Source organism: Myiozetetes cayanensis, unplaced genomic scaffold (assembly GCF_022539395.1).
Source record: "Myiozetetes cayanensis isolate MyiCay16 unplaced genomic scaffold, myiCay2020 scf1, whole genome shotgun sequence".
Lineage (NCBI taxonomy): Eukaryota > Metazoa > Chordata > Aves > Passeriformes > Tyrannidae > Myiozetetes > Myiozetetes cayanensis.
This window is the reverse complement of record NW_026086604.1, coordinates 17,367,357-17,390,274: the sequence shown is the minus strand read 5'-3', so window position 1 is coordinate 17,390,274 and position 22,918 is coordinate 17,367,357. Positions and strand designations below refer to the sequence as shown.

Genomic DNA, 22,918 nt, shown 5'->3' with positions numbered 1-22,918 from the left:
TCAGGCATCAACTACTTCATGTTTGTTAATGCAATTTCTTACTAGGCTTCTAGGTGCTCTGCAACATAAGAGTTTTAATATTTAATATTAATAAGAGTTTTAATATTTAAGTGTTTTTATGGTGTAGTGGCTTGGTAGATAACTCTACAGATGGATGTGAGCTGTCTCCTCTTGAATCTCAGCATGTGCATGCTTCTACTGAGCCAACAGGTCTTTGGCAAGCTGTGACCAGCTTCCACAGCTGGTTCAAGTAATATGGTTCTGCAATACTAGGATGCTGAAAAGAGCCCAGGTACCCTAACTCCTGAAAATTGGATCTTCCTTTTTTACTATCAACATAAAAATTCACAGCTAGAGATTTACATTGCACATGTAAAAAAACAGTTGGATGGTGTCTCTTGGTGAGCCATTCTGTCCATTAATGGTTACCTCCTTGCTGGTGGTCTCAACATCAGGCCTAAGGATGCTGCAGAATCAGGGCCCCTGTCGGGAAACAGGGAGAGACTCAGGAATACACAACTGAGTTATTAAATACTAAGCAGTAACACACTTTGTCGTGCTGCTCTCTATTTTAATTTAATTGACTGACAGCATTTGTCAGGAAAAAGTTCAGCTTCTGAGAAAATGCTGACAAACTTGATAACTGCAGTACTTAATGTTGAGTTGGGTTTATTAAATACACAGCTTAAAAATTAAACCTTCAGTCTGTAGTTAACAAAATGAACTTTGCTCTATTTAAAAAAAAAACCAACTTTTTCAATATTTATTGATATCATTGCTATGGATGTAAAATAAGAGAGTCCTTTCCTCTATTAAGCAATTTCCTTTCCTAATGTTAAAGTTTTACTGGGTGGCATAGAAACAGGGTATAGATATGTATGATAGGAAAGACTGAAAAATATCTATTGTTATTTAAATATTTTAAAAATATATAGGTGTTTTAAAATATATACTTTTTTTAGAGTCCTAATATTTATATAAATATGAGTTATGTAAGTACTGGAGGACATATTTATTTTTTCTGTCACAGCTGTAAACGGAATACCCACCCTGCCTGCTTCAGGCTCAGGCCACAGGGACACCAGTGCCACCCCCAGCAGCCCAGATCCCTGGCACAGTGCACAGACACAGCCTTCAGGACACTTGCAACAGGAGATTGGGTGGTTACAAAATTTTGTGTAGTCTAGAAGTGACTTAATTTCAGTAAATGGGAGACATCAAAATGAGTCATGGCACTTTCATTGAAGACAGGTGTTTTAAAGTAGTGGAAATCTGCTAGCTAAATCTTCGGTGGCTTCCAGCAGCCAGTGACATGCTTTGATCGCTGGGTCATCAAAGCCTAGAGATTTGGTAATGGGAGCAGAAAAAAGGATTGCAGGGGAAGACTTGGATGTCTGGATGGATCCAGGACTAAGTCATCCTAAGAGGCAAGAGGGAATTGTATTTGTAAGGCAACTTGAAAAGAGAAATTGGCTGTAGCAGTTCTTCGGTTATAGTTCTTAGTCTAAAATGAAAGCTAAAATGAGGAGAAAATGGGACTGATGGGAATGAAGAGAGCCTTAATGTCTCTGATGAAGTTTGTAGGCACTGTCCATTGTGTGCCCGTATCCAATTAAAAATATTTCCAATTAAAAATATATGCTTAGGATAGATACTAGCAGTGCCTCCTTCTTACAGCTCTGCAGACTTAGAATTTACTTCTTTTCTGTCCCCACAGTTAGGGAAAGTTGAAATTAGTGTTGAAATTTCAAATAATCTCATAGTATAAGAAACATTAATGTTCTTGGAGGGTTTTCTTTCTCTTTTTTTTATCATAGTTTGTTGTCCCCAGAATACTTTTTCTAGGGTTCAGGTTGATCAGTTTGGGTTCTTGTTCTCTCTTGGGGCTTCTCCTGCCCTTGTTCCCACTCCTGCAGCTCCTGTGCCTCCTGTGGCTCTGACTGCTCGGTCCAGCAGAGCTTCCCCTGGTGCACAGTCCCTTCTGTAGCCAAGGGAGTGTATCAGCAGTGCTTGTGGGCTGTGCCTGCAGGGTGAAGACATACAGAAATGTCTTTACAACCTTTACACCCTTGTGGACACAAAGTAAAAAGTTGTTGAAAATGTTCCTCCTACTACCACAAAACTGAGAAACAAAATAGTTGTGTGGGTTTTCCGTTTGTTTTTAAATAAGTAAGCACTGTTTCACAACCTGTCTGTTCTGATGTATGTTTCTCCTTTATATATAGATTCCCAGAACAACCTGTTATTAGTCAGTTTATCAAGGGGCATTGCTTACTTTTTAGGGTGACAAGACATGAAAATATATATACTCAAGACAGCCTTTTCTCGGTAGGTGCAATGAACACATTTCTCAGTTTCTAATTGTGTCTGATGGGACGTTATCAGGGCTCTGGATCTCTACTTACTGTGCAGTTGCAGTGTTTGAATGAACAGAGTATGGGCCAGCAGCCCCAGTCAGCCCCCTTGCTGAGGAAATGCCAGTAGTTTCTTTGCCATGTTACAAACTCTGTGTGAAAAAGAAAGCTGGTTGGAATTAGTCAGAACTCAATGCTTAGAGACAGAGGGCCTCCTGCCAGAAGGGCAGGAGGATAATTTTGTCTTGTTTAAATATAAAATATTCCTGTATCTTTGAAGATGCTTCTCTCCCATCTAGTAAAAGCTTGGCTAACATGATTTATGAATCAGAAATGCAAAAAGAAAAAGACAAGAATTTTTTTAAACCTGTATGGCTAGTGCCTGGTGAAACTCCTTTAAGAAAAAGGAGCTTGAATTAACATGTTTTCAATGGAAGATGTAGTGTATATATCAAATAATAATCAAAAAAGCTAACCAAAATAAAGCTCATTTTATACTGTCTATATGTTTTCTGCACATTTCACTAGAATCCTAAAATTATATTTATTTATTCATATTATTCAAAATACTTGAGTTATGTGTAAGCTGAAAGGCAGAAATTCAATTCTGCTTTGGCAATGATGATGAAACATTTCCCATTTTGCCTGGTTTCTAACTTGCCTTTGAAAAGTTAAGTGCTTCCACAGAGATCTACCTGATATTATTACATCCTGTGGAACACTCTGAGAACCAATTTATGTTCCTAGGAAGGAGAAATGGTAGATGGTTTAGTCTCCTCTAGGAGATTTTGGTCAAAGGGCACTTCATCCTCAGTATGGGGATGAATCTTGTGGCTCAAGGAAGGTAAGTGGGCATTCCATTTGGGAAGGAGCATGAGGAGAGTTTGTATGATTCCCTGTGGGATCTGTGCTTCTGCTGCCCTGGACTGGCCCCCCTCCTCAGCCCCATGCAGGTCACAGAGTGTGGTCTTTACACTCTCTGCAGCTTGTCTTAATGGTCACACTGAAGGCAGAGAGTCTCTTGTTTGCTGCACCTCTGGCCTCAGGGGTGGCATTCCCAGCTGCCAAGCAGCACTGTGTAACAAGGCAGAGGATGTCAGGGTGTGACAGGGAAGGCTGCCCAGCTGCAGGAGGAAGACCAGACCAAAAGGTCCCCACTTGCCTGGAGGCACTGAAGCCACTGGGTTGTTATACCTACCTGGGCTCAGATGCTCCTGGCTGGATCTCACCTGCTGTTTATCATCTTTTCTCCTTTCACAAAATACCTTTATACCTCACTGAATTTTCAGTGATGAAATCAGAATGTCTCATCCCATATATATCTTATGGAATAGAGATAATAATGATGTATAAACTAGTTTTATATTTTGAAAGAAGTCTTTAAGTTGTTTCAAGTTGTATAAGCTACTGAGCAAGGCAGAAGAATATGCAGATTTGCATTTCCATATCTTAGGACAAGCATATTCACATTCTTTGAACCTGAGCTGTGCTTGCCTGCTGTGCTGATGATTATTTGCAGAGATGGTAGAATTAGAACACACCAATCTGTCTAATTGTAAGAGCGTTGTAACTTCCAACCTCCTCTGTCATCTCTTTGGGAAGTTAAAAGGCCCTCTTGCTTCCAAATTTGACTACATAAATGTATATGTGTTATGATTGCATATAGTACAGCAATCTCAGGAACATTAAGTGCCCGGGGATATTGCAGCTGACTTGTAAACAACTCAGAAAACAGTCAAGCGTAGGGTTGGAATGAGAAATGTTAATGCAATTGCGTAAATTAAAGGCCATGGATAAAATGCCTTTGTTGATGTATAAATTACTTGCAGTTAGCACAGAAAATAATTGATACTGTGACAAAGTTAATTACATGGAAAAATACTATGAGTTTGTATGCCTTCACTGAGTGAGGTATTCTGTATGTCTTAGGGTATGCCATGTAGCTTCCAGACCACTGGACGCACCTACCTTTGAAAACCCTGAATTCGGTGTATGGGAGAGAGTAATGTAGGATATGGTCCTCCATAGTACAGGATGTGTGAAGATGTCCCAGTAATTTTCAGGGGAATAGAATCTGGCTGCTGGTTGCATAATCTGTAATGAAGAGATTTCAGAAACTTACTTCTAATCAGGTGAAGCAAAGGCTTTCCTTAGAAATACAACCTTAAAATAGTCTGGACAGTTTGAATCCATCCTTGTCAATAAAGCTGCAATAGACATAATGCTGCAGCATTAATGAGACAAATAAGAATCAAATAGAAATCATCATCACTTTTAAACCATTGTGCAAAATTTTTCTGTACTGAATATGACAGAGCTGGAAATTTCAAGACCCATGAAAATTGTACTGAAGTAGATTTGCATAATGCACTGGAAGAGCTTTTGTGAAAATGGAACTAGTGGGAGTTATTTAAATAACAGTATAGCAGCTATTAACAAAATAGCAAAATTCAAAATAGTAATTTACTTTACACATCTCTTCTAAAACATGTCCAGAATCAAGATAACTGTCAGTAAATAGTACAGCATTGCAACCCACACTCCCGAAATCCTGAAAGAACAGATCAAGAAATTCTCATATACCTGACAAAACACAAACCTTAGTTGCAGAGCATATTATTTCCACCATGTAAAGCAGCTGCAAAACATTATACAGCCATGGAGAAGCCATATGATGTTGAGCTGTTAATCCTTACACATGCTTAGATGGGAAAAGAAGAATGAATGGTTTATGCTATGACTATTCGAGTTTCGTTATGTATTTTAGCATGACCATTGACATTTTCCTCTCCATCATCATCATCACGTCCCTCTCTACTCCTGCCATGCCTCATCCTCCTGCAAATGTCCATCTCCAAGCTCATCTGTGGTGTGTAGAGCACTTTGACTCCTTTGCCCACGGACTCACTAACGCTTCTCTCCCAGGCAGTGAGAATGCCTTGTCACACTTGAACCACAAGTGAATTCTGGATTCTCCCGCTTGGAGTTCATGGATGTAACCTGGCAGCAACCAATCTATATGTCTTCTGTAAATGATCCTCCAAGGGTTTACCTGTAGCAGTGCTGTCATGCTCCCAGGAATAATCACAAGGTTTGTGTTCATTTTCGTAAGTCTTTATTCTGTGATATGCCCTTGAAACACATGAAGCTCCAGAGTTTTCTATAGATCTTGTTAATAGGGTGTGGATTGCCTGTTCCACACAGCTAAAGAGCAGTTTGTCAATTATTTAGATACTCTTCATCTTTTCCCCTCTAACCTGGTCAAAACTTCTAGTTTGACATTGTCCTTTGGTACAGAGTGAGGGACAGTGGCAGTTTTCCTGCGTGTGCTGTGACTGGCTCCATAAGGATGACTAGGAGGCAGAGAGAGGGTGGTTTTGGTTTGCTTTCTGGTACTGTGACAATTGAAAACTCTCGTGTCTGCACGGTAATTTTTGATAGTGTGTGTAAAGAAAAAAAAAAAAAGGTGTTTTGTATGCTGCTGTACTTGCTCAAATACATAATGCTGTGGTATAGAGCAAAATATGTTGTTGAAATGCCACTTTTTTTTTTTTTTTGCATATAACTCTCATGCCTTTATTGTTTCCTTTCCTGAAGCTGGGCTCACTGTTGCATTGTTAAAACATACTTGACACTTAGAATTGCTTTTTGGGCTGTGTAGGTGTGAATTCATTCCTAATCCTTTAATATCGTCGCCCATGTGAAGGTCGTCTTGATCACGTTTTGTGCCATCAAGTGATCTCTAAGCTGCTTGCATTTTCAGAAAACTCTGCTGCATGATCAACACATAAAGTAATAGACTGAAGAGCTTTTCTGCAGTTTTTTTATCTGTTTGTTTACTGTCAGACTTTGATTTAATGGCATCCTGTATTCTTTGCGGTTTCTTTTCCTCTGCAATTCATAATGACCAATTCAGATTGGAATTGCAAGAATGTTGCACTCCCACTGCCTGTAGTACTTACATAGTAGTGGTTACTTACCGATAATACAAGAGATGGAGCATGCATTGAGTGGCTCTTCCCCTGTGAAAACCCTCCATCTTCCAGCAATCCCTGGCTCGAGAAATTTGTTTGCTGAAGTACCTGAATGTTTTACAGTCCCTAATGGATGCTTTCCTTGTGACTCCTGTCTTTGTTTGCTGTACTGAGTGATACTCCTAGCCTGTGCTATTATTTCTGTTAAGCAATTATATATACGCCCTTCAAAGAAGTATTTAGTTCTGTTTGCTCCAAACATGCTGCTTGCCTTCATTTGGTTCTTCTGAAATTTCCATCGCTGTAAAAGCATTTGCCACCCCCTTTCCTATGGCTGATGGCTGTAAAGGTCCCTGTACTCATCCCCTGCTGGCAGCTCCTTCCCACAGTCTGTTTTGTCTTTTCCCATGAGGAACTGACTCATCATCATCACAGGTGGTTTTTGTCTGTACCAGTCTAATCCTGCTATCTTCCTTTTGGGAGGGGATGGCCAGAGCCATAACCAGGTGATACTCAAGAGCATTAAACAAAATATTTTCTAGCAGCCCTGTATGGCATTGCCTCATGCTGCAAGCACACAGAGAAGCCTCAGGTGGTAAATGGAGCCTTTCACTTGATCCCTCCGAATTGCCAAAGTAGCCAAAAAATGCCAACCATGTGCAAATGCAGATTTGTGTGGTGGCTGGGGAGTACAACCAGTGTGTCCATAAGGGAATAAAATAACTATCTTGGGGGCTGGTCTATGCAGTTAGCGTGGGGGGGGGTGGGGTGTGTGTGTGTGTGTGTGTGTGATGGTTAGTCCTTTTCCTGTGTTAAAGTCGTCAGACCTTTGCAGTGTTGTGTTTAATAGAGAAGTTTATATGTTTCTTTTCCCAGAATCAGATAAATCCTGGCTGTCGACATCAGTTTAAATCACATTTCTCTCTACAAAGACATCAAATTCATAATCAACTCTTCCGAGCATTCAAAATATTAAATGTATCTCTGAAGAATAAACATCACTCTTCAAATGAATGGTTTTGCGTCTCCTATTAACTGTGTAGTAAAAATTCTACAATAGTCACAAGGGGCACAAAGAATGTTTTTTTGTATTCGGTAGATAAGAATGAGCTAGGCTTTTCTCCAAATCTTTGTTGCAGTAAGGGATTTTTACTTAGAAATTCACAAGGACTTAATTGTACAGATTCCCAGCCCCTGAGATGCTTCTTTTTTTGTTTGTTTCCACCATAAATGGTTTAAACACTTTTATTTCCCCCTCTTCTGCCTTTTGTTTCAAATTGGACTACCAGCCATGATGGTTTTGGGTGCTTTCAAGATCTGTTAAGAAAATAATACCTTACTTTTTTTTCTATCCTGCTTTACAAAAATGTAGTTTGAAATTTTAACAGGAAAAAGATGCATGCATTTTATTAGAAATTGAATAGAAACCTATTCTGTGATGGTGAATGCCAGGGATGAACTCCTAATGTTCACAAATTCTACAGCAGACTTCACAGGGAATTCACTAGCCCCAGGACTTCAGGACTTTCCATATGTATAGCATGGCTATACATCAACCCCCACTTAGGGGTTGATGCCCAAACACCTGACCACATTTTCTTTTCGAGGCAGCTGGTAAGACTCTGTTCAAAGTGACCCGTTTCTGGGAGGTCTGCTGGGGAGTGCAGGATGCCAGCTGGTCAGGAGGAGGTAAAAGCATCTCTCAAGAGGTTTCTAAGATGCAGTAGAAAACCTTGCAGTTGCATGCAGAGGGTAGATAGAGAAGTAAAGTGCAAGTTCAGGTCATTCCTCCTGGATTAGCTGAATGTGAAAATCCTCTGGAATTAGTAACCAGTAGGATGCCGAGAGGCAGATTTGGAGTTTGTGTCTCTGTCCAGTAGATTAGAGGCACCAAGGCTGCATAGAAGGTCTTGGACAGCTGGAGTTATTGGGGTGAGCGACATCTGTTCTAGGAAAATACAGTGAGATAGAAATGGAGAAAATGGGGATTGAATGGTTTATTAGCAATAGTGCAATTGAACTACACAAAGAGGTGTGTCAAATGTATGTTTGAACTGGGTTATCTAAAGCTGAGGTGCTGCTTAGCTGTGTTCCAAGCAAACACAGCATCTCCAGACCCAGTCAGCAGCAGCTGAGTCACCCCAGCTCTCGCCCAACTTTACCTTTGCCCCAGGATGGGTTGTCTTGATTAACTGTCAACAATTAGTCCTTCAGAGTTATCCCATGTTAGCTTCTCCTCTGAATGAGCCACTTTTACTGTGAACATGCCTGTGAGAGGACAACCCTATTTCACAGAAGCCACCAGTAGCCAGAAGACAGCAGCAGTGACCAGCTCAGGGTTCCACACCTCCCAAAGGCTGCAGATTTTCCTTTTTTTTGTTCCTTGGTTTTCTCTCCCTGTGAAGCTCCTATGATAGCTGCAGAAAAAAGAAATTTTTGCACTTTCTACTTCAGATCTCAGTCAAGTTAGGACCTTGTCATTGCTATATGCTTTTGCAAGCCAGACTAGTGCAGCACTGACTTTGAAGCCCTCACTGTCACAATGTCTGCTGTCTGTCTGCAGCAGCATATTGGGTCACACCAGGCAATACTGAAAGACCCTGTGTTGTCTGTTTTGAAAAAGTTAGTTGAAGGCTGCTACAGAATACATAGAGTAAAAGATAAAAAAGATTTACCACAGTATTTCTTATATCTTTTATTTATTTTTCTACAAGCAGGCAACCTGAAACAAAGCAAGAATGAGGAATGTGATCTCGAGGCATTTCATGCTCAGATTCCTCTCGGACAAAGAATAAATCATTTCAGCCCAACAGTGCAGCTGTAATATAAAAATACCTCCAAAACCAAATTCAACACAAAGCTAGTAATAAAGTAGGGTGCTGGAGAAGGGTCAAGCTTACAGTGAATTAATTCTCTTGGCTTCAAAATGCATGCAGAACTCAGGCTTTCTTCGCAAGACATGGTGGTCTAGTGAAGATACAGTTCAGAGACTGCAGTGTTTTTTGAAACTATTTGCTACCCATGATTGTATCAATATACAGTTTGGGTGGGCTGAAGGAAGACGCATTTGAGTGAGCTGCTTGTTTTTGTCAAGTCATTTCCATAAAATTGTGTCCTTACTTGAACCTGTGCCCTACTCAGCTGACCCTGCTATTGCAGTTTGAATTAATTCCCTGTATCTTTCTGTCTTTCCTGTTCACAAAAGCACTGTCACCATGATCTCTCAAGAACATTTTGACAATATTATGTGCGCTTACTTGGCTGTCATACTCCTATTTGTTAATTTTGGTACTTATTGCTTTGGAAGCCTTAGTTTTAAATTATTCTCAATTGCAAGAGTAGTTAAGTTTTTGGACATTAATTTGCTACAGGCATTTCAACCGAATCTTTTATTAATCATAAGTCACTTGAAAAAGACCATGTGAAAATTTAACTGCTCAAATGACAGGTATCCCTTTATTCCTATGTGATTCTAGAAAAATAGATAGAGTATATTTGTAGCAACAACCTGGTATTCCCCACAGTGCAGCAAGCTATTAGCTACCTCTAGACAGCTTTATTAATTGGACTGTCCTTCAGACAGCCTTGGTGGTGAAGAATGTGTTTATAACACAATCGAGAATATAAATCATAATGGTATTTTTCAATTTGTAAAATTTATTTCTACTCACCTGCTGTCTTCCTCTGGGGCAGAGCATAGACATGTGTAATGCAGAACATATGTACACTTATTGATCTTTAGGCCTCACTTGCCTTGGTTCAAGATTACGGAGAGGTACTAAATGCTTTGTAGCTTCTTTGCCCACGGCTATTTTGCACAACTCGAAAGCTAGACACTTCAATTACAGTGGAAGCTGTGGTCTGAGGTGGGGCATTACTTATTGCAAACTAGTGATTTTCTTCTCAAAAGTAATCCTTTAAATCTTCAAAGATTTCAAGTGGTAAGAATTATAGAGACTTTTATATGACCTGAAAGATGGCATATTCAGCAATGTGTCAGAATAACATTATGATGGAACACCATTTCATTGTCAATGAGTCAGTGAAATATTCCAGCCTTCGTTTTAGGTGAATATATTTGACCAGCTGTAGGCTTAAAAGTAGAAGTGTTTAAAACAGTCTTCTCTTCTGGAGCATCATTTCAAGCAACAGAACTTTCTTTTCTTCTCTGACAATGTTTACTCAGAGAAGATGCCCTGCCCATTCTTATCTTGATATTTGTATGTATCAGTGCTCATAGTGCTCAGTTGGTTTATCCAAAGATGTTGGGGTTGGTGTTTCCACTGACTCCATATATGAGTCCATCGACCAAGATCCTTGAAGTAAAGTTGTTCTCCCCATATCTGTAAGGCTCTTTGAACAGCAAGAGCTAATATAAGCGACTGGTTTATATGGAACAGTAGTTGTTCATTGTTTCTCATAGTGTCACTTTTACTAGTCATTAAAGCAAGCTACTGTGGTTACTGTATGAAGGCAGTGCATAGTTTAACCAGAACCCATCAAGGCTGAAAGCCACCTGTATCAGAACTTTCTCAGAATCACAGAATATGCCAAATTGGAAGGAACCCACAAGGATCATCGAGTCCAACTCCTGGCCCTGCACAGGACCATCCCCAAGAGTCACACCATGTACCTGAGAGTGTCATTCAGACAGTTCTTGCACTCTGTCAGGCTTGGTCCTGCGACTACTTCCCTGGGGAGCCTGTTCCAGTGCCCAGTCACCCTTTGGGTGAAGAGCCTTTTCCTAATATGCAACCTAAACCTCAGCTGATACAACTTCAGGCCATTCCCTCAGGTCTTGTCACTGGTCAACAAAGAGAAGAGATCAGTGCCTGTCCCTGCCTTTCCCTTCAGGTGGAAGTTGTAACTGCAGTGAGATCTCCCCTCAATTTCCTCTTCTTGAGGATGAACAGACCCAGTGACCTCAGCCACTCCTCATACAGCTTCACCTCAAGGCCCTTCACCATCCTCGTTGCCCTCTTTTGGACACTCTCTAATAGCTTTAATATCTTTCTTACATTGTGGTGCCCCAAATTGCACACAATATTCCAGGTGAGGCCACACCAGTGCAGAGTAGAGCAGGACAATCCCCTCCCTTGGCTGGCTGGTGATGCTTTGCCAGGGGACCTTACTTACTAATTCCCTGAGCAACCTGAAGTCTGCTCTCCTCATGTCCAGAGTTGAGGTTTTACTGGCACTTTTCCTCCTGTCAACAGAGATATTAAACTCGATCTTCTTGTGGTCACTGTGGCCAAGATGGACCCTAATCTCCACTTTGCTCATGAGATCCACTCTGTTGACAAGCAGCAGATCAAGGAGGGCATCTTTCCTAGTTGGCTTGTCAGGACCTATTCCATAAAGTTGTCATTCAAGTTTTTTAGGAATTTTCTACCCTAGGTTAAGCCAGCTATGTGACTCTCCCAGTCAGTTTCTGGCAAGTTGAAGACCTCCATAATGACAAGGGCAGTTGACTTGGAAGTTTAAGTCCCTTAGTTTAAATGAGTTTTGGACTAATTAGGGACAATAACTCCAAAGATGCATTATCTAACTCAGAAAATCCATAAACCAGAGTCTGCTGGACTCTGGAAGGATATCCTGGGGGATATCTGTCTCTACTCTTCTCATGGATGGAGTTTTTGGAGATGTTTGTCAGATGACCCAGTATAGCCTTTCTTATATATAGGAGGGATAAATGTCCCTGTCAACCTAAACTGTTTGTGCAGAGTCATTGGAGCTGAGGAGCATTTGTTGAAGTGCAAGACACCCTAGAGTAGTCTAGGAGAAAGATTCTAGTGGAAATAGTCTTTCTCTATGGGCGACATGGAGAAAGAAATTTCTAACTGCTAGTTTTCTAACTGCTAGTCCTTTCCCTGGACTAGCAATACCCTGTATGAGTATAGTAATTTTGCCTTCAGTGTAATTCATAAAATTCTATATACATTTTGATATGTTATTGTACCTTCCAGAGCCTGATCACAAGCTGCAGATTTTCCAGTCTACTTAGAGCAGTTATTATTATCATAGTATCCAATCAGTTAATATGTCAAACTAGCAGATTCCATTCTCAGTGCAGTAACCCATGCTATTTAATTGCAACCACTGCATGGAGAAAATGTTTGAAAGACAAGGAAGCACAGAGCTTCCGTGCAGGAAGGGATGCTGCTTAGCATTAAGTTGTTAGCCTAATAAAATTATCCTTTGGCATTACAGAACTTTATCATTTTACTTTACTTGCTTCAAAATTTCAAAGTTGTTATGATCCCTTTATCTCTAATCCATATCTCACTACAATGCCATAAACCTCTTTTATTTCCAGGATCAAATCATGTAGTCATTTATAGAGACTTAATTTAAGACAAGTATTGACAAAATCCAATGTGTATGTACTGAACTTCATCATAACAGGACACTTGTCTCTATCCAATAACTCTAGTAGCATAATAACCTCTACTTTATGTTGCTAGAAACAGTGAAGATGCCAGAACTACTGTAAATCAGTGATGGGAGTGTACTCACCCCACTCTGAAGTAGGATTTGAGAGTTATTTTAAGTCTTTCCCTCAGAACTGATAAAATTACTAGACCTGAGGAGGAGTGGAGATTGATAATGACAAGCTGGGATGTTAAGTCTGGATGTGTGGGCAACTAGAAGAGTAAAAAACTAGTTGGATGGTTGTGCTCAGAGAATAGTGGTTAATAAGTCATACTGTAGTTGGATGCCAGTAATGAATAACACTGATTTCTTCTGCAGAACAGAGAATTTCTTTTCCTCTGTTCACTGCTGTTGCAGTGCAAAAATAGTACCTAGAGTTAGTGGGTTTCTAGAGAAACAACATATTGAAACTATTGCAGAATGGGAAATGCAGTTGTAGAACTATGTCTGAATTCAGAAAATCGTCCATCAGTTCTTTTCTCTTGAGGCTTTCAGAGACTTTGTGTAAATTATTTCATTTCTTTGTATTCCCTTCATCTGTGGAAACTTAAGCCAGGCAACGTAATTATAGGATAATTGTGGGCAGCTCATCTTAGAAATAGATTAGGGACTGATCCTTCAAGCAGCTCAGCAGGCTGATCTGAGGGCAGTTTACCGTTTGCAGCGACATGGGAGATGGAAGTGCTGTAACTGATTTAGCAGAAGCTGAGAGAGGATATTAATGCAAGGCCTATTTTATCACTGCTGTTCTGTGTTTTTCTACAACATGCACAAATTGTTGTACACTTAATATATTGCTGTTATTTTATACATAATCTAGGTATGATTAGTAATACTTTGCTGCCTTAAATTGCCTTTAGATTAAAGAAAAAGTCCCAGTCGGTGGATATTAGTGGGCCAGGATGCAACCCGGGGGCAGCTGAAGGTCAGACGCCTCAGCCCAGCAAATCTTTACCTGCCACTCAGACAGCTGCTTCTGAGGAGGAACAGAACAACACCACAAACACCCAAAGGCGCAATCCACGAAGGAGTGATCTCAAGAGATATTACACCATCGGTGAGTTTTCTTTCACAGACAAAATCAAATATACCTGTTAAAAAAGCAGGGTCTCACTGTTTATTTGTGTTTTATTTCTCTTGCTTAACTGCAGCTGGCTAATAAGATTACAAATGCGCACAATGAACATTAAGATATCATATCTTAATGCTGATGTCAAATTATCCTAAAGAATTAACAATCTGTTCCAGTGTATCGTCACCCTCACAGTAAAGAAATTATTCCTCATGTTCAGGTGGAACTTCCTGTGTATCAGTACTTAAAGTAGGGGGTGGAATAGGGGGAGGGGAGGGGTTGCATAAGAGCAATAATGAACATAGAAATCCACCATATCATCAAAATGAGTTCTTAATCGAACTCAGGATTAAAACATGTTATTGGGAAATTGACCATAGTTGAATGTTCTTCTGTGATCACTCAAAACATGGTCATATGTGGAACTACAGACTCAGATTTGCATTTATCTGCTTGTTAAGTTTGACTGACTGCAGTTTCTTTTGGGAACCATTAAACAATTTTTATTGTTAGTAACTGAGATGTGCTTCTAGTGATCACAAGGTCTGAGCATTAGTTGCTCAGATCTAAGCCTAGTGCTGTAATGACAGAATGTTGTTAATACATTTGAATATTTTGTTTGAATATTGTGCAGCACTTGATTTGACAGACTTGTTGACTGGAAAAGGCCTCTGGAGGTTTTATAGTTTACTGTCCTGTTTGAAGCGGGACTTCAGCCAACAGTAGATAGAACAGCCAAAGCTTTATCTTGCTGAGTTTTGACAATCACCAGGGGTGGATACTCCACTGACTCTCTGCATATCCTGCTGGAACGTGGACAGTGTGTCCATAGACAACTGTGTTCATGGGCAGCTTGCCCATAAACAGATACTAACATTTGTGAACAACAGTTGTGGACTCTAGGGAAGTATGAGAGGAACAGACCACAGAAAGTGGCAAAGCTTGAATGTTTTTCTCAAGTATCATCTTACATTATCCTTGTACAGATCACTGGGCGAGGTGGCCTGTCTGGACTGACCCAGTATGGGAGATGTTTTGGTATTGTGTTCTCATACATGCAGCCTTGTCTATGTGACTTGTCTAAATCCACAAGGAATAAATTGCTGGAACCATTATTACTGCATACTGCATGATCTTTGACTTTTGCTGACAGGCAAATTAAAGAGACAAGAATTTTTCTGTGTCTTCACAAATGTTTGATGGCACACGTTCCTGAATATTGTGAAAAGGAAAGGTTTAATCTTGGACAATACAGTACTGATACCAGATGAACATGTTTACTGTATTGACTGAGCTGTGATATTGAGTCTATGGATTTGATAACCTGAGAGAAAGATTAATTATCTTCTTAGAGCTCCCATCAACTTCAGCATATGTTAAGTTGTGACCTATATCACCGCCTTGACTTAAAAGAAATTTTCTGTGACTTGTCTCAAAAATAATTTCTAATAGTTAAAGTCTAACCAAATAATTTCTTACTTTCCAATGATGAATGTACTGACATGCCTGTAATGGACTGACACTCTAAAATAGAAAAATGTCATAATTTTCTGATGTTTTGTGTACAGTTGACTGTTATATAGCATAAACAAGCACATTTGACTTGTTGCTGACTTAATATGATTACACAGACAGTTACCTTGTTTTCCCCTTGTTTTCATGTTGTTCTACATAAAGCAATCTGTGTCCAAGATCGAGCAAATGGATTAAGAAAATGTGTTAGAAAACTAATTCCCTCAGCCTGACTTTTTGTCTTTCCATTTTACAATTACTTATTATTATTTAAAGTTATTTTTAAAATATGGTTGTAGGGTTTATTTTATTTTATTTTATTTTTATATGCAGAAAACACTTCTGAGATCTTTGTATAAATTGCACTCTGCTTTGCAGATCCAGAGACGTGAACATTTAGCTTGCACACACGTGCTTTGCAGAAGAAATTATAGCAGCTTGTGTATGCTTGCAGCTACTGGGAGTAGATATAGGCAATTGTCTAAGAGACTGTGTTCCTAAATACTCTCTAGCATCAGAATATTTTTAAATTTTTTTTTGTGTCCCCTTATACACATATTTACCTCAGACCTTTCAAAGTTGATTGTGTAATGACAAATGAATATCTGGTAGTTCCAAGAGATTTTAAAATTTTATCAGCACCGCTCCTACTTTAGAGACCTATGCACAAGATACTTATTTTGCATTTCATCTTTCCCACAGACTGCATTTCAGATGCTTTCCAAACTTAATGAGTGCAGTTGCACTTTTTAGATGTGGGGGGAAAGTAGGTAAGGGAGAAAAGAGCTCATAGGAATAGGCATTGGGGAACAAGTTGTGTACTCAGTTAAAATGAAACAGAAAATGAAGAGTCAGTGAGGGGGAGAAATAACTCTTCCATATGGCAGGCTCAGCAGGCAGGAAGGCTCCTGCACCTCCTGTGATGAACTGGTGTGAAGAAATTGAGTGGGAACACCTAGATTAATAGGATGAGTGTAGGAAAAACAGTCTGCATGGTGGGTTGGATTAAGTTTTTTGGAGAACTCTAGAAACAACACCCAAGATACTTAAAAATAAAAACCTAAAATTAGACTCTTTAGATGCTTCAGGCACTTAAAAATTCAGGCCGCTTATTTCTGAAGTGCTTATTGTTGAGCAACTCCCTCGAAAGAGAAAAAGAAGGTATCTGGGTCTTCAGCACTCTGAAAAGGGGGCTGGAATATTACACAATGGAGAATGATATGGGTAACCTGAATTCAAAGCAATAAGGCTGCATCAGCTTAATACCATGTCCAACTACAAGAGCTACAGCTAGCTTTCCTTTCTGGCACAGCATCACAGCTGTGTTGTTTGTAGGATCCACTGAAGGGTTACAGGACTCTACTTCATGGTATCCTGCCTCAGGATATATATTTAGCAATTTATTAAGCTGAATGAAGTAGCTAATGTTACCCTACAAAGACATGCACTTGAGGAGCCGTGAAAGCCTGGTGTGTAGTGCTTAGATACTTCTGAGAGGATATACCCAGTAGAGTATTTACCTAGTAACCCTGGTTTTGTAGAGGGTTCTATTTGCCATTAAAATAAAACTGCGGCACTGGTATAGCATAAGTACATGATTTAAAAATAAGATGGCTGCATAGAAATATTTTCTTGGTCAGGCAAAAGAAATCATGAAACAGGGCAGTAGTTCATACCAGAAAATACTGTTAGAGTACAATGGGGGGAAGAGGAATACAGCAATTTAATTTTTTTTATTGTATCTAATAATAAAAGTCTCAATGCAAATATTGCTGCATAGGCTCCTGCTAGCACAACTCATTTCATTTAGAAGACAACTATCAACTGTCTCAGGAGGCATCTTTTGTTGGTACAGTCTATCATCAGTGGAAGCAATTGCTCTGCAGCTACACACACCTAGTAGTTTAGACAGAATGCATGAGTATGTATATGTGTACACAGTATACAGCATGAGGACACTTGGGAAATACTAATTGTTCCCTTCCCTTCAGTAGTTCATTTTTTAAAAATTTGTTTCATATTTCACTTGTAAAAAAAAAAAAAAAAAGGAACAAGCACTTTCCTTCTTCAGACTGTCTTGCAAATGAGGTCAGTAGAATTTTTAATCAAGAAAATATTTTCTGCTAGCTTGACCTTGCCATATTAGTACTCTGAATTAACTAATACAAAATTACTGTGGAAGAGAAATTAAGCTTTTGGGATAAGCAACTCTGAATAAATACATTTTAAATTACTAAGTTTCCAAAATAATTGTCTTGTAGCTAATGCCTAGATGATAATTGGGAAAAGACTGATTTTCATGTGGGCTCCCAATCTTGTTTGTAAAAGACAAAATTCAATGGGTAGTTACTTTAAATTTAGTTGGGATTAGTTTAGTCATAGAATCATAGAAGTCATAGAAGGGAGCTTAAAGATCACCCAGTTCCAACCCTACTGCCATGGGCAGTGAAACTTCCACTAGATCAGATTACTCAAAACTCCATCCAGCCTGGACTTGAACATTTCCAGGTATGGGGCATCTACAGCTTCTCTGGGCAACCTATTCCAGTGCCCCACCACCCTCATAAAGAATTTCTTCCTAGTACCTAAACCTGCCTTCTTTTAATTTAAAGCCATTCCCCCTTGTCCTGTCACTGCACGCCCTTGTCAAAAGTCCCTCTCCAGTTCCCTTGTGAGCTCTCTTCAGGTACTGGGAAGCTGCTATGAGGTCTCCCTGGAGCCTTCTCTTCTTCAGGCTGAACAACCCCAACTCTTTCAAGCCTGTCTTCATAGGAGGGGTGCTCCAGCCCTCGGATCCTCTTGGTGTCCCTCCACTGGACTCACTCCAACAGATCTATATCCTTCTTATGTTTGGGACCTCAGATCTGGATGTAGCACTCCAGGTGGGGTCTCACCAGAACAGAGTAGAGGGGCAGAATTCCCTCGCTCACCCTGCTGACCACACTGCTTTTGATACAGCCCAGGATATGTTTGGCTTTCTGGGCTGTGACAGCACATTGCTGGGTCATGTTGAGCTCCTTAACAACCACCACCCCTAAGTCACTGCTAATAATTTAGAACTCCTAAATGTATTATTGTGAAAAGAAGATGGATATTCTAAGGAATTTAATGCATATGAATATAAGTAATAATTAATCAAAAGAATCATTACAAATGGACGAAACAGTATAAGAGAGTGTTTATAAAGTGAGAGAGTATAATAGAGATGATTTTATGGGAAACCTAAAGCATAATCCTTTTTTTTCAAGTTATTAATAAATCATAGTCCGTTCCTCCTGTTATGAAAGGGAGAACTAAATGAAAACTGATTAGTTTCTATTTAGTGGATTTAACTCTACCTACCCCTTGTGTTATATGCTTTCCAATGAGTCAATTTAAGTCATGACTTTTACAATAATTTGGAGACATAAATAAATATATTGTTTACATATGCAGTAGATTTATTTTCTTTCTGTTTACATACATTCCAGTCTGCTTCTGTAAAATTATTATTTGCATTAAAATATGTCAGACCTACTCGATTAAGTGTGAATTTGTACACATTTAGTACTAAATGTATATGATGTCACACAATCTGTTCATCTTAAACTATTATGCAGGACTAACATCTGTTCAAGTGGTGATTTCAGAGATCTCTGACCCTGATGAAGTTTTTTTTTTTGGAGGGCTGGTGTGAGGGAGCCGCAGACTACTGGTTAGACATCACAGTGAATCTGTTATTGGACTCAAAACTGGAAAAGAAAAACATCAATCCACCTGAAAATATGTACTTATTTACAATCAAGACAGGAGTCTTACAGAGTTTATTTCTTGTGACAACTTACTATTGAAGTCACTTACTAAAAACAGAGTTAGAGGGTTGCGTCCTGCCTTCTCCTCTAAAATAAGCATAAAACAATCAGAAGGACAGACATGGCATTGTGACACTTTCATTTTCAGTGTGCAAATCCCTGCTCTGAGAGATTTTATTCAGGATGCTCTAGAAATATCTTATTCCTTTTAGAGGGCATGATCTGATATTTGGTGTATTTATTGTAGAGAGGTTTTCCTGCAAAGAATACTCCACTTTTTTTCCAAATATGTCTTTGAAATGTTCTTCTCATCATTTGGCAGTTCAATATATTTGCCTTTACTCTTCTGCAGAATTGAATGTGGTTCCTTTCTGTAGTAGCTCCCAAATTACCTTTCTTGTTTGTTGCTAATACTAGCAAAGCATGTAACATAGGTACGTATGTTAGAAGTCGTGAGTTTGGTGCAGTAGGTGCTGTAAACTTTGGCTGCATCCTCTCCCTTTTAGAGAAGGACAGACGGGAGATGAAGCTGCCAACTGTGCCTCAGAGGATCCAGATGCTGGTTGCACACATTTGCAGTTTGTGTCCTATTCACTGCACTTACAATTTCCTTATTAAACACTCAGTGCTTTTTGAGAAGTATCATTCTGACTGCTTCCTTTCAAGTATCAAGATCTCAGAAACTTTTAGAGGAGGAAACCATTTTCCTAGTATCTCATTACCTGTTTGTGAGTGATAAGGAAAGGGAAATAATTTGTGGAACATGTGGATAATAAGCAAAGTGTCTCTCATAGCAACAGTAACTATGCAAAATTCTTACTCATTCATCCTTCCTGAAGATTTTTATTGGTGATTCAGATCACATAGCTACTCTGGATGAGCAAACAAGCATTTATTCATGTCTTTGTTTTTCTCTTTTTTAGTATTTAAAACTTGGAGGCATTAAAAGCCAATTGTATCCTTCTTTTGTCCTTTAGAGATACTGTATCCTTTGAATATAAATGAGTTCAGAGCTGTAGAGACATCATCTAACATAAGAGGAATGCTCATTAATGTCCTTTCATCTCAGTATGTCCCTCTTCTTAGCATCTGGTTTTGGTTTTAATCATACAGATTGCTATCGTATCATCTGCTGAGTCATTTTGGGCAAGAAATATTTCAGGATTTTCTAATTTTCTTACTTTACAGCAGGTTAAAGCTGAAATCTTTTATAGTTCTGTAGGTAAACTACTCAACTTGCAAGATTGTCTAACAGTGTGTACTCTTGGGATACTAAAATCTGAATCTCTAGGGGACAAAAAAAAAGAAACTGGTCTGACCTCTAAGCTCTCAGCTGAAAGAAGATGCATCACCTTCAGTCTCTCTCTCGTTGGAGATCTTCTGTAGAAGAGGAAAATTACTCAAAAAAAGAACATGATTTCTAACATCTCAAATGTTCTTGAGCACCAGTGCCTTTGAAGTGCCTGAAATCTGAGATCAAAATCTGAGGTTACTTACTGTGGAATAACTACACTAAAGCACAAGTTAGATTGCAATACAGTGACAAAGTGTGCCAGTTTGGCTGGTGCTGTGAATGGGTGACACTGGACAGCCTCCAGCCCAGGACAGACCCTACCCACTGTCTAATATTTCTGGTCCTGATCATGAGGGGCTACCAAATATCTCCCAGCATGTACTGGGCTCCACACAATTTTTTTCAACAATTTTTTACCCTTTCCTATATTCACATTTTCTCTTTATATTGCTAAATAATTAAGAATGAGGTGTGATTTTCAGGACACAGAGCTCCTGGTTTAGGATCATCTCCAGGACAACTTGCTATGAAGTTCCTTTTGGATTTTAACAAACCAGTTTGTTGTTATGCTTTTCCCTCAAAAACCCTACAGGAACTGAGTGTTATTGCTAAACCCTGATTTTTATCTTGGGCCAGGAAGAACAGTTGGATTTTATCATGGAGTTGTTGTAATGTTGAGCATTCCACAATTACAGAGCATTAGTATGCACATAGGAGCATGCAAAGACTTTACAAGCATAAAATATTCAACATTTATGAAAGAAGCCTTTTTATAAATTTAGATACTAATTGGCCAGATATGTTCATGAAAACTAAACAGTGGGAGCAGCCTGCTATATTTTCAATGAATCTCATTAATTAGTATGCTTGAGAGATTCTTTTATCCTTTTAATTTGTAGAAGATAAAATGACAGTCTCTTTCCAATGCCAGAGGAAATGTGGCAAGGATAGTCAGTTCTAAGGGTTGTTGACTTGCAGTTTCTCAGGCACTTTAACCATAAATTTGTTTAGGAACCTGTGTGGCCTCGTGGGTATGGAATTAGGTGCTTATGCCATCTATCTGGAGTTTAAATTATGTTTTTCCCTTTTCATTTGTATGTTAAACAGTGCTGAGATTGGCTGTTTGATAGTTTGCCAAGTTTCCTATGTTCTTGCTCTGAATAAGTCTCAGAGAAGTTTGGGCCTCCCTATAGTAATTTTTTAAAACATAGAACTTAAATGTACTAGGAAATTAAATGATGGTTTGAGAAATTGGCTTAAACTCAGTCTACAAATTAAATGACATGTTCTATTTAAGAACTAGAAACTCTCATTTTAATAAAACACGAGACACAGATTGTTCACAGGTCAAGATTTCCCAACATAGCTGCTAACCTTGACATCAGTTGGGTATTGAAATCTGGTGGGATTTCAGAGAGAAATTGTCGCCACTGTGAACCCTGAGAAAAATGCTGAACACAACCACAGCTGACTGTGAGCTAACACAAAGTCATCTTGTGGTGTGTCCTGAACTCAGCTCCAGGAGAAGAAGATAAATTCCTGTGGGGTTATAACTACATAATCCACAGGTGAGTTGGCTTTGGTGGCTTTGATAGTTTTTAGCTATAGTAGAACAACTTTCTCTTGTTATCTGACACTGATCTAGACCTGTACTGATTTGTTGTGATTTTTTAAAATGAGTATTAAATGCATACATTCCAAAGCTGTCAGATAGAAGAAGATAATGTGACAGTTGTAAAATATAAACTTTATTTCTTATTCACTGTCTGCTGGAAAACAAACTAAGCCAAATAAGTTGAAGATTATGGCCTTTTTTACATACTGGGTTTACACACTAACCCTCTTCAAGGGTTATAGATGGGATTGTAACTCATCCCAAGTAAAAAGTGTGAGAGTTAAGACATGTAATTTGAGAAGCAGAGTGCTCACCTTGAATCCTGCGGTAGACTCTTGGAAGAGAAGATATATTTTTCCATGACAAGATGGCTCTGAAGAACTATCTGTTTAAATGAGAATATATCCAAGGAGAATAGTGCATTTTCTAGGAATAACATGTCCTTGTTACACTTGACTGTAAATAACCTGCCAGAAAACACTTTCTCCAATAAGCCCCATTAATAAAGATGGATTGGGTTCAACTCAGTGTCTCAGTATTCAATGAACAAGGTTCTTGCTTTTGATGGTCTTTTAGAAGCCCATCTCCTTCACTGTTTTACTGCCATAAACAATCAAAAAAATTTTCTCATTTCATTTACCGGAGACAGAAAAAACATAACTTCATTTTCTTCTGGATAGTTAGCAAATTTCTTCTTCAGGGCAATAAATAGTTTTCTTTACGCTGACAAGAACAGCATGCTGCAAGTTCTTTTAAATGATTTAAATTCTGTGGGTTTGGGGTGTGTGTGCACTAAGTGACAGTTAGGGCCAATTTGAAAAAATGATATTTGCTTTTTAAACATGAATAGTGAAGTTGTCATACTGAGAGAACA

The 22,918-nt window shown here is 39.0% G+C and overlaps 1 protein-coding gene across 6 annotated transcripts in view; it reads left to right on the top strand.

Annotated features, from left to right (window-relative positions):
* Positions 1–22,918, top strand: part of OXR1 (oxidation resistance 1) — a 259,675-nt gene that overhangs the window by 117,153 nt on the left and 119,604 nt on the right. For 3 of the 6 annotated variants that reach the window (XM_050305644.1, XM_050305689.1, XM_050305681.1), the window contains 2 exons: positions 5,280–5,445; positions 13,621–13,817. In XM_050305644.1, coding sequence (XP_050161601.1) covers positions 5,387–5,445; positions 13,621–13,817 — 256 coding nt within the window. In that variant the 5' untranslated portion in view covers positions 5,280–5,386. The remainder of the gene's footprint in view (positions 1–5,279; positions 5,446–13,620; positions 13,818–22,918) is intronic. The other 3 variants (XM_050305673.1, XM_050305663.1, XM_050305654.1) reach the window with 2 other exon arrangements.